Here is a 12,757-nt window from a genome sequence, read left to right on the forward strand (position 1 = left end):
CCACCCCTCTGGCTCCTCCAGTCTTTCCTCCCCCTCTTGCACAGAACTCCCTGACCTTTGCCTTATATTTGGCTGTCGGACTCTGCAATTATTCCCACCAGTTGCTGCCTGAGGTCTCTCTGATGATGATTACACTAGGCTCCAGTCCCAGCACATCCTGCAGGCATGACAAACTGTAGGTAGGATGTTTTCCACGTCCATTCTTAATAAATGTTTCCATCCCAGTTTACCTATACACCTTGTGATATGCCTTTGATCATTGTGTCTCTTTTCTTAGCCACAGAACAACTTTTCAACTATTCTCCCAATAAATTTTATCTACCATTCTGTGGCCTTGATCTTTGAAGTATAACTTCTACCTAATGCCTCATGCCCTTGACTTTCCTGTATTAGAAGCGTTTTCCCCCCACTGTTGTATTTCCATTGAGATCCATTCACTGTGTGTCCTACCACTGGCTCAATCACTGCAGTTTCTTTTCTCCCTCCCTCCAGCTAAACAAACAAGGACAATGGCATTCCCATGCATGCCATGACTAACTCCCATAGTCTCTTCTGTTTACCTTCTCTGCAGCTGTGGACATTGTTGGCTCTCTTCTTACCCAGCCTCCCTAACATAATTTCCTCCTGGCTCCCTGCCTTTTCTCTGATTTTCTTTTTTCTCTGTGGTTTCGTTTTGCTACTTCTTTTTCTCATGTCACGCTTTAAATGCTGGTCCAAAGATCTGTCCTAGGCTATCTTTTCATCTTACACTCTTTCAGTGGGTGAACTCATCCACTCATGTGTGATGACTTCCACATGGGTATCTTCAAATCAGACTTCTTTTGTATATACTGGACCAAGAAACTCAAGTTCCTACACTATGCCTGTCTGTAGATATACTTCAAATGTCCACGGAACTCTGACTAAACTTAAGTGAATTTCTGTGAGTTTCTCTAGGCTACTCCTTTCCACTCACCTACCTCTCCTATTGTCACCCTCATGCCATCTTAAACCCCTTGTCATTAAAAAAAGGATGACTATTGCTCTTTCTATTAATTTAGGACTTATTATATTTGTCTCCTAGTTTAGGCTCATCGCACTGACCTAGTACCATGTCATTGTCCTTATCCTTAATCCTTTCCAATCTACATCCCTTACTGCTGTTGAACTCTGCATTATAAGACATGAAACTCCAATATTCCCTGATCTCCGTCCAGTGTTTGGCTGTGAGTCTCAGGGATTCCTGTGGAAGAGTTGGAGGGAAAGATAGAATGACCTGGAGGGGATAGGAACTCCACAGGAAGACTAATACAGTCAACTAACCTGGATCCTTGGGGACACACCAGCCAAAGAGCAAGCATGGGCTGGACCTAACTCCCCTGCAGATATGTAGCAGATGTTCAGGTCAGTCTTCCTAGAGTTCCCCCAACAACTAGAGCAGAGGCTATCCCTAAATCTGTTGGTTGCCCCTGGTCCCATTCTTTTAACTGAGCCTCCTTGTCTAGCCAAAGTGGGAGAGGATGCACCTAACCCTTGATATAAGAGCCCACAGGCCCTCACTTTGTTCTCAGCTCATATGTGGCTCCCAGCAGTGCCTGGAGGCCCAAGAGCCTGAGAACCAGCCTTTTGGCCTCCCTCTGTGGATTGCATTGAACAAAATATATACCTGATTTTGACAACTATTTGAGAAATTTTTCTCTAATCCGAATTTACTGAAGTTGAACCAAAATGACTTTAAGGAGATGATGATATCGTGAATGTCTAAAAAAAAAAAAAAAAAATCCCCCAAGTAGACTTATTTGAAGATAATCCATTTCTGCAAGACAACGAGGGGAGAGAAAAGTCAAATTTAGGAAATATGACAGTACAAAATGCAAGATGGTGCCGTGAGACAATAGGGATAGCTTTTTTCACAACAAAGTTGTATTCCATTTTGACCAGGTTCTACCTTATGCGCTAGCTTCTCCATTGAGATGGCCATTTTTGAAATCTTTTTTTGCTTGGGCAGTCATTTCTAGGAGATACAGGAGACTTTCTGGCCCCTGGCCCTTACAGTTTGTCTGCCCTCTCTACCTGAAGTATCTGTTGAGGCTGAGCTCCTCATGATCCATCAATTCCTGCATCATCAGAGAGAGATGGAACGTGATGTAATTATATTTTAATTTTTAAAAAGACAATATCGTTTCTTCATTTTATGGAAAGTACCGCTTCAAACAATTCTGTCTTTAAGTCTTAACTCTTGACTTGAAGTGGGCAAATATAGTTATAAAATTTAATATAAAATATAGTTATAAAATAGTCTAGTTATAAAATTTTATTTAGCCAAGCTGTTTATTTACTAAGTAATTGTGTATCAAATCCTTCCTTATTAAGTCGAGAGCTATAGTTGAATTTGAGCCACCTTAGAAAAATATTAGTCATTTCCAAAAGGTGGTTGTAGACAAGATATTCAGGACAACGCTTTCTATATTTTAAATCACAATAATCTATTTCTCAATTTATTTCCTCTTGCAAACTCTCTCTGGGCCATTATAAACATATAAAGTTAATTGTAAGTTTATATCTATTTTCTAATATATATGGTTAAAAATATACTTCATATTAAATGTGTTTACCTGAATATAGGTTAATTAAAACTATGAAATACAAGAATACTAGTTGTAAGAGACATAGATTGTATTCATTGTACTTTATGTGGGCATTTATCTTTGACAAATTTCATAATATGAATTTCTAAAATTAAATAATAATGGCATAACTATACCTTCCTTTAGGTAAGGATTATTCTACAATGTTTCATTATGATCCTAATTCTTGATATTTGGTTTGAGTGGTGTGTATGTGTGTGTGTGTGTGTGTGTTTCTGTTGTTGTTTTGATGGATTAATTGTCCTAAAAAAGTGACACTACTTTATATAAAAATAAATTGGCTTGTAAAAACTGAGCTAATTTCCAAAATTATTTCAGTGCTCTCCATAGTTAATATTTCCTGCATAGTCTAAAATAATTACTTTTGTTTCCCCAGGACTTTTCAGCATGGTATGAATGAGTCGGCTTCAAGTTCCTTAACTCCACTGTATAATCAGCCATTACACTGGATTTCATGCCTGTCACAGTTCTATCCTTCTCTCCTCAGGTGAGAACTTCCAAATTCCACACCCTGCAATTCTGTGACTCTTTTACAGATTTTACAAATTTGCTTTATGGGTGTGATGGAGTCTTACAAAAGGGATTTAACAATAACTGAGGAAATGGATAATTCCACAATGTTCTTAAGCCCCCCCCCCCCCCAACAGCACTCATAACCATTCCTCCAACTCATAAGTTATGTAATGGAAAAGGGTGGATTTTGAGAACTTCATTCTATTGAAGCTAATTACGTAGCTATTTAAAAATTCATTCTTGATCTATGATTGGGGATTTGACAGTTCTGCAGCTAATTACATGATATAGACAGCAAAACTATGTAGTCAATTTAGCTCAACTCAGAGTCTTAGTTAGAAGTTGAGAGGAGTAACTTTTGTAATTATGAACAAGATCTTTCATTTTTATTATTTAATTAACAACTCTTAAAAGTCAGAAAAAGCATTCACAGTGTAAAATGTACTTCCAAAAAAATCTGATGACATTTTGTGGCATTATGTAGCATGGCAGTTTGATTCTTTGAAGAATATATCATTGGACAAATGCTTTTCCTTTGTATCTGAGGATAAAATATCATGAATAGCTAAAGGAGATTATGTTGATATGACTTCAGTCTTGATGTATGGTGGAAATGACTATTAGTCATTACAGATTGGTTAGGTGTTGGGTCCTGTGTCTACCTGCCCCGCTCAGTGACAGGACCTGTTTGGCTTCTCCTGTGCAGGTCCGATGCATACTATCACCATCTCCCCTAGTTCATATTGCATATTATATAAGTATGGTTGCCCTCTCCTGTTTACACATTTTTCTCTTTGGAGCCACCCATCCTCCATTTGGTGAGTGAGACTCCATAGTTTTTCTTTCAACTTTGCTTAGTTCAGCTCAACTAGGGAAGTTATTACAGAAATGACTTTACCTTTCAAATAGTTAATTTTTATATTTAGTATCTCTTTTTTCTATACCCAAGTGTAAATGAAATAAAAAGTTTCTTTCTTTCTGTTTTTCTTATTAAAAAAAAAAATCTATCACTCTAACAGAACGATTTGGTCCTGAGATCCCTTGTTCATCCCCAGTGTCAAGTGCTGTCTGGTGCCAGCTTTCTGGGACCATATTAGTAACCTGTGCTGAAACCTTCAAAATGTCTTTGGAAATCCACTTCTAGAAATTCAGTGCTAGGAATAAAGTGGAGATAGTAGTGAAGTATTATATGTAAAATATTTATTAAACTATTGTTTATAAGAGAAAATGGAAAATTAATGTTCTATACTGCTGTTGGAAAAAAATCACTTACAGGATAGTTATAACAATAGAACAGTAAGAATTCAATAAAAAGATTGATTTTTAAAGATATATGACAACAATAAATCATTCTGATTTATATTTAATTGGGCTATTCAAGTCAGCTCCATTTGAAGCAACATGTGTAGCAGACATGGTGCCTAGTACCTCACACCTATCGCCTCTTTATTTTTTTTCCTTTACCATGCTTTCTTTTTTTCTTTCTTTTTTTTTTGGAGGGGGGATATTTATTTGCATTTTAGATGCCATCTCCTTTCCCCATGTCCCCTTCCTATAAACCCCCTATCCCATCCCCCCTTCTCCTTCATGCTTTTATACCATTTGAATTACATGAAAGTATTAAGGTCAGTTCTAGGTTGAGGGACTAGCAATACAATAGATGCAAATAGTCAAGGATCAAGCAAGACAATAAACACAAATAGTCAAAGAACAGGCAAGACAATAAACACAATAGTCAAAGCACATGCACCTCATAGCCTCCCCCCACAGTCTTCCTGTTATTCACGGGGTAAAGTGTCCTTTGATTGTTCAACTCTGCTTGATCCCTCACATACTGGTTTACAGTGTTTATTTCCAAGGGAGATTTGAGGTAATTGATAAGTGCCCTAAACTCTCTGGATAAGGCAAGTCCTGTTTTCTAATAAGCAACAGTTACTAGAATGTTGGATACAATGGAGAAGCACTGGGCTGTACAATTCCGTCATACTAGAGCACTGCAGAAAAAAATGCAAATAAAACAAAACCCCATCAGACACCAGAAGGTATAGCCCAAGGAGACATTTTATTTTTTTTAGCTCTGGTGGGATTTTACACGTGATTTTGTTTTTATCTGTATCTTCAAATTTTTTCATGAGTACAATTTTACTTCATTAAGATAAAAAAAAATTAAGAAAGCAAGAAGCAAGCTCATTTTCTGATTGTTCTTTGTTCTTTAATGGTTTGATTTGCAACCTCGGTCAAGGTTATTGTACCTCAGTATTTCTGGCTGAGTGCTAGCCTTTCCCGCAGTATTTTATGTCCAGCATCCACTTGTCTTGAGTTATCTACTATGATAGTGGCTTGTCCTTCCTCCCCATTGCTTAGATAAAAGCATACTTCATAAATACTTAAAAGACAGAACTTTCTGAGTTCTTTATTTTGCCTATTCTTAGTTTTCAGTCTTGCCTGGCCTTATCATGGCCAGTAAACATTGTCACAAAAATCCTCCCAAAGGCAGCCTTCTTCTCCAAATCATTGTAAAGAACTTCATTCATTTTACTATTATTTAACATGTGTAGAACACATTTCGTTATGTGCCTTTCCTCCCCCGAATCCTAAAGAAGCTTGTTTTGCACCCCTGTGCCCTGTTTGCTGAGTGCCATCATTTTTCTCTGCTCCTCTTACCTTTTTCTTTGTGATTTCTTCTTGTGAAACTCCTTAGGTCTGAATTTCCATGCAAAGTATGATATGGTCACTGATCTTTTCCTGCCTCCCATTGCATTCCTGCATTCTGACAACTGTTCTCTGCTAGGGTCACATGATACGATGAGAAATGTTTGGTGCTTATGCCTTACAGCCCAACATGTTTAGAACAGTGATAAAATCGTAGTTTATTTAAAGAAACTTTATTTATTTATTATTTATTTATTTATTATTTAAAGAAATCGTAGTTTATTTAAAGAAAGTTTATTTAAAGAAAGTTCATTTAAAGAAAGGAGAAAAATTAGGAAAAGAGTCACTGAGATAGCTAATTTTATGAAATTTCATAGTGATTAAAAATTTTCTTTTATTCATTTGCTTATTTCTTTCCTTCTCTATTATTGCAAGGGATGAGACAGGTCACAACTTTCTTATGGAAGTCAGACAACTTGTAGAGTCAAGTCTCTCCTTCCTCCTTTAATGAGTTCTGGGAATTAAACATGTCATCAGTCTTGGCAGCAGGTACCATTCCTTGCTGAGCCATTTTGTCAGTCCAACATCTTAGTGAATATGACATCTATTTATTTTGTCCCTGCACATTATTTCAGGAAAGACTTGAGTCAGCTTTCAGAAGTATTAAATGTACTTAATTAAATGTAAGCTAGAAGTTAGAAAAGAGCAAGAAAAACAAGGAAACCCAAACAGAATCAAAATGCAGAAAGTTATCTAGAAAATAAACTTCTCTATACAAGTACAGTGGGGGACATGATAAGTGAAAAGAATTTTTATGCTCTCTCAGGCTCTGGCAATACAGTTGTAAAGACCAATTTTTAGGAAAATTAATGTATTTCCAAAGCATTAAGTAAAATAAACTACATTTAAGGTCTTTCCCAATGGCATGGCCCAATACTGTAGATGACTTTGAAAGAATAATTAGTTTCCTACTAGACTGGGCTAAATCAGCTGGTGACTATCTCATTAACAAGGCACGATAATATAGTGATTTCATATAAATGTTCAAAAACGAATACTGTCTTGGTAATTGTAGTAGTCGGGGGTCTCTACAGGAACAGACCTAATAGAATGAATCTATATATACTATAAGGAGATTTGTTGTGGCTTTTATAGACTGTGGTCTGGCTAGTCAATTACTGTCTCCCAACAGACAGGCTAGAATCTGATAGTTGTTTAGGTTTAGTCAAAGAGGATTGGTGTCTCAGCTGATCTTCAGTCTCTGTTGGACTCCAGATGAAGTAGGTTCTAAGGTTCAGCAGCAGGAGAGATGAACTTGCCAGTGAAAGATCGAGCAAGCAGGCAAAGAGCAAAAGTTTCCTTCTTCTGTGCTATTTTATTTAAACCACCCTGAGACGATATGGCTCCAATTTAGGATGGGACTTCCCACCTTAAATGATGCAGTGAAGAATAATTCCTCACAGGTGTGACAAGATGCTTGGCTTTTACTTAATTCCAGATGTGGTCAAGTTGACAACCAAGATTATCCATCATAGTAGTTTATACTGTTTCCTTCTAATGCTTTTTTATGTTGCCTAAAGTCGAATCTTCACTAAACTATTTGAAAACTTCCAAGTAATTTTCAAGTCTTCCTTTGCTGAGTAGGTCACAAGTGCTCTCTAAACATGAATGGCACAGTCGGCGTGAATAAACAGAGCATTCATTTCTGCTGCTCATTGTCTTCTCTGAGGCTACAATATTCTGATACCAGGCTGGTAACTGCTCTGCTGCCGAGCTTGCTTTCTGTTCTGTTTTGCTTAAGAGAATACTGTTTATGTTTGTATATCATCTCCCAGCCTAAACATATTAAATAAGATTTGGCCTCACTATATGATACTATGTAAGTATTTATCCAATTCAAGATATAGTCATTTCTTTGATGAACATATTTCACAGACTTTCTCCATGTAAGCTACATTGCTTTGCATTAGAAGTAATGGAAGAGGTGGTTAAGGAACATTGGAACAAAAAATTCTGTCCTCAATACAAGAATACAGCAAATTCATTTATGATACTCACTTGACAACCACATAGTGCTATTATCGACTTCCACCAGTTTAGGGCATCCCAACAATTTCCTCCTTCTTTTCTTGTTACAGCTTTTATTTATGTCTCTTCTTATATCGTGTCTGCAGACCTGCCCTCAGATATTAAACATCTTCGGTAACCTTTGTTTTGTTTTACTTTGTGATACGGGGTTTCTCTGTATGTGGTTGGCTATCCTGGAAATCACTCTACAAACCTGGCTAGCCTTGAACTCAGAGTCCTGCCTGCCTTTGTCTCCCGAAAGCTGGGATTAAAGGTGTACACCACCAATGCCCAGCTATCATGTAACTTTTTGAAAGTGATGCTACGGTATCTGCAGTCCATCGCACTTCTTTTGTGCTCCATTCTATTACACTCTCTCCACAGACTATAGACTCATAGATGTCAATGTACATGAATATTTTCTTGAAGTATATGATTGGAGATTACAGACATTGTCCCTTTCAAACTGACTCCCTTCTGTCCAGTCTTGTCTTAGCTAATGGGAAATTCACTCAGTTGTGTAGGCCAGATCCTTAAGAGAGCATCAAGAGCCTCTTTTCCTCCTACATTTCCACCCTATTGCTAGGTCTCCATGGTTAACTCTTTAATCTACCATCCATACAACCACTCTTACCTTAATCCAAACCACCATGGTCTCTCTCATCATTACTGCACTGACTGCACTGACATCCTAGCTTTGCCTTTTCTAGATAATGCTGAGACTGTCAAGCACTCTACCACTGAACTACACCCTGAACTTACGTGTGCAAGTTTTCTATAATTTATGTGTTGACTTTCATTTTCATTATTTTCTAGACCATAGCTTGAAGTTTTCAAACTGAAACCAAATTTTCAAACTTAAACTTTATTTTTTCATATCTATGACTTAAAGTCTTACAATGAGTACCATACACGTGTATGTATACACATGTACCATATATGTGCACCATGTATATGTACCATGGACACGTACACACAGACAGATACACACACATGGATACAGACACTTAGCATGATCTACAAAAGTTACCTAGAAAAGTAGGTTTTCTATCCCTTATCTCTAAACTCTCTGAGAACTATCACAATGAAGTGCGCTCTTCACAATTGCCCTTCCCACCTGACCATGCCACCTCTTCATCTTTATTTAATGAAGGGATGTCCATTTACCTTGGCTCAGCTGGCTTTTGTAGGGAAGTCTTTCAACTGCAAAGATTAGTTTGATTTTATTGCTATATCTTAGTTTGCCTTTCCTCTGTTCAACTTCTATAACTATAATTTTATCTTTATTTATGTAATAATTTAAAATATAATGAATCATATGCCAAATCCCATAATGTCTTATTTTTCTGACCCCCTGGTCTGAAAGTCAGCCAGTACATAGCAGTTGAATGAACGAATGAATGAGCAATTTAGTGCAAAGTACGATATGAAATATTTCTGAGATTTGATATGCATAGTAGATCTTGGATATGGAAAGGGTGATTTTGATTAGCTGCTTACTTCTAATATCCTCAGGAGAGAACTTCTAAAAAAGACAATAATTGTCTCCTAGGAAAGGGATGGGGGAAATTATGTATGTATATTTTAATGTAAAATATTTTAAGAGTCTCCTAGCTATTGCTGGCAAGGTTTTGCACAGCATTGAGGAAAAGCACTGAGAGAGTCTGTACTTTGAGATGCCAAGTGCAAGTACAGAGCCATCTCGGGGAAGAGCACTGTGAGCTTTTACGTAGCTATTCTGGAGGGTGGGTGGGCAATAGCTGGAGCTTTGAAAAAATTTTCATTGCTGAAGGCAGTTACCTCTTTACCTCTTGTAATAGTTATTAAAATAACTAAAAATGTCAGCTGAACTAAGAATTTAAGATAAATGGATGGATGGAGGGATGGATGGATACATAGATATCTTAAGGTTTATATTTTATTTCCTCTTTATTATGACTTAAAAAATATTATGTGAATAATAGAGAAATTCAGACTGCACTGTGACAACTACTAGTTTTCACAGTAGACAATGTGTCTTCTATACTTGTTTAGGTTTTTGATCTTGGAAAATAAGTTAACCTGCATGAGCTTCTGTTTCATTTTGTTTAATGTTTAATGAGGAAATTGAGATGTGAATATTATGTAATCTTATTGATCCATTCCACAGAAGAGTATTGTTTATTTTCTCTACAAAAAAAAAAAAAAAAAAAAAAAAAACAAAAAAAAAAACCTTCTTCCTTTCCCTTCCAGGATGTTCTGAAGGGAGGGCTATGAGAATTCAGTGAGCTACTTGCCTCCAAGCCACTCACCACATTCAGTATCCACTAGGCAGATACTTATAACAACCGCTTAGTAAAGAGCAATCTACTTGAGAAAGTGGCAGAGGTTATCAATTATCTAAACATGTTAAAAGGATCTACTATAAGGCTGATAACGTGAAAAGAAAATTGCACTTAACAGAAGTGTAATGTCAAAAACAAAACAAAACAAAAAGAAACAAACAAAACACCTTTCTGGAACTCTCAGTAGTAGGGTTTTATCTGATGTCAGGGACTAATAGTAGTCACTGTTGCCAGAGGCATGACTTGTCTCCTAGAAGGGGAGAGCCAGTGACTCCTGGTCCTTACTGGCTTACTGACTCACGACTGGATTAGGATTTTAGAGAGACCCCTAATCTCATGACTGAAATGTTACATTATTTACAAAATTAAAATTAACCTTAAAGACACTTGTTTACTCTACCCTTTCTTGGCTTTACCTCTTGGTTCATGCTAGATGGATCAAAGTGTAAGAGATTCTATATATTCTGAATTTCCCTAACGTTTAGACAATATTGGCCATAATGTTAGTGAATTAAAACCCCTAGAGAAGAGAGCTAGGAATTATAAGTGGTAGAGTTTTTCCTAGCTCGCACAAACCCGCAGATTAATTCCCAGTCCCACATAAACAAGCGTGGGCGTCTACATATCTCTATGCAGATTAGTGCTACCCAGATTAAAAAGTATCTTCCTGCAGAAAGATGGCAAGGTGACTTTAAAAGTTTCCTTCGCTTCTTTTCTTCAAAAGAATCTGAAAGATAAGTTATAGAAAATGAAGAGTCATAATGCTGGGACTTCCATGGTCCTGCCCTCCACCCCCCACTAGGATAACAGCCCTCAGCTTGTCTTGAGCTATGTTTTTGACTTTGTTCTCTGAATAATGTACCTTATGCTTTCTGGTATAAATTTCTCTTGGTGATACATGCCAAACACCATCTGGTTGAAATCATTCTCTATATCTTAAGTAACATGGCTCCAATTTGGGGCATAACCCCAAGACCAAACTCAGTCTGGGGTTAAAAACTTGGTATCTTTAATCATGAGGTTTGAATGGAGCCAAACATCTTCTATGCCAGAAAAATGCAACTTATCTACAAAATATCCACCAAGTTTAATGAGGGACAACATGAAGTAAAGGAATGAGCATTGGTTTGAAATCAGGAATGAGCTTTGGTTGAACCTGGATTTAAAGCAGCCACATCTATTAGCTAAATGTCTTTGGAGTATGTGCTCAATAGTCTTAAAACAGGAATTGATATATACACTAAGTATCTTTATTCATATCCCAACTTGAATATTCTTGAAAAAGAGACCCTAGATACAAGTGGAAGTCATTTATTTTCTAAATGGACAGAACACTGGGAAAGAAAGAGATAGTGAAGCAAAGAGGAACTTGGACCATCTTTCAAGGCAATCATTGAAGGGTGGGCTGAATTAAGCCTTACATAGCTTTGTTTGTCTTTTATATGTCAATACATTTTATTTTTAATTAATTTCTTATTTATAAAAATTAAAACATAATAACATAAATTTTCTTTCATCCCTTCCTTTTTCCAATACTTCCATGTTTCTCACCCATTTTCTGTAGACATGATTGACTCTTTTAATTGTTATCTCGTGCATGTGTGTGTTTGTGAGTGTGTGTGTGTTTGTGAGTGTGTATCTAAACATATAAATACAACCTGCTCAGTCCATTTAGTGTTACTTATGTATTTTAGGGCTGACCACTTAGTATTGGATAAATCAGGGAGCCCTTCCCTGGGAAAGACCATTTCCTTAGTCCTCATCATTCCTTAATTGCCAGTAGTTTTTTTTATTGTTGTTGTTGTTGTTTTGTTTTTGTTTTTTTTTTTTTTTTGTCTATGGGTGGGATCTGTGAGACTTGGAGTACAAAAACAATGCAAACCACATTTTTTGTTCCAGTTCCAGTTATTAAATCAAAAGGGTTCTGAAGCGTACACCTAAACAACTTTCAGTGTTAGTCCTTAGTTAAGAGCTTGTTGGGGAAAAGAAGTCATGTATCCTAAAATGACCCTGAACTTGCTCTATAGCAAAAGGTGACACGAATTTCTGATTCTCTTAAGTGCCGAGATTGCAGGTGTCATCTCCACACCTGTGTGTGTGGTGAGATTACAGGTGTCATCCTCACAATGTGTGTGTGCTGAGATTAGTGTCATCCCCACATTGTGTGTGTGCTGAAATTACAAGTGTCATCCCCACACCTGATTCATGTGGTGCTGGGAATTAAATTTGGAGTTATGGGTGCTAGGCAAGTGCTTTACCAACTGGATTATCTTGCCTAGCTCTTTTCTAGGAATTTTAATTCTCAGGCATTATAATCTATTTTACCGCAAAGTTAGGGAAATTAAAGCATCCTTTCCCCTTTGATCCACCTAGCACAAACCAAGAGTTAGAGAAAAGAAACTGTAGAGTCACTGACTTCCTAAATGGTCTGTTTCTATATCGTCGAGATCTCTTCTCCATGATTCTTCACAATGAAGGCTGTTCACAACTTCTAAAAACAGGAAAAAAAGAGAAAAGAGGGAAGGAGGGAGGGAAGAAGGAAGGAAGGAAGGCAGGACGGAAGGAAGGAAGGAA

General features: G+C 37.0%; 1 protein-coding gene across 7 annotated transcripts in view; it reads left to right on the plus strand.

Annotated features, from left to right (window-relative positions):
* The window catches only part of Kiaa0825 (KIAA0825 ortholog), a 393,509-nt gene that overhangs the window by 126,486 nt on the left and 254,266 nt on the right, over nt 1-12,757 (plus strand). For all 7 annotated transcript variants that reach the window (XM_076927051.1, XM_076927050.1, XM_076927055.1 and 4 more), the window contains one exon: nt 3,004-3,114. In XM_076927051.1, the coding sequence (XP_076783166.1) occupies nt 3,004-3,114 (111 nt within the window). The remainder of the gene's footprint in view (nt 1-3,003; nt 3,115-12,757) is intronic.

This window comes from Arvicanthis niloticus, chromosome 29 (genome assembly GCF_011762505.2).
Source record: "Arvicanthis niloticus isolate mArvNil1 chromosome 29, mArvNil1.pat.X, whole genome shotgun sequence".
Lineage (NCBI taxonomy): Eukaryota > Metazoa > Chordata > Mammalia > Rodentia > Muridae > Arvicanthis > Arvicanthis niloticus.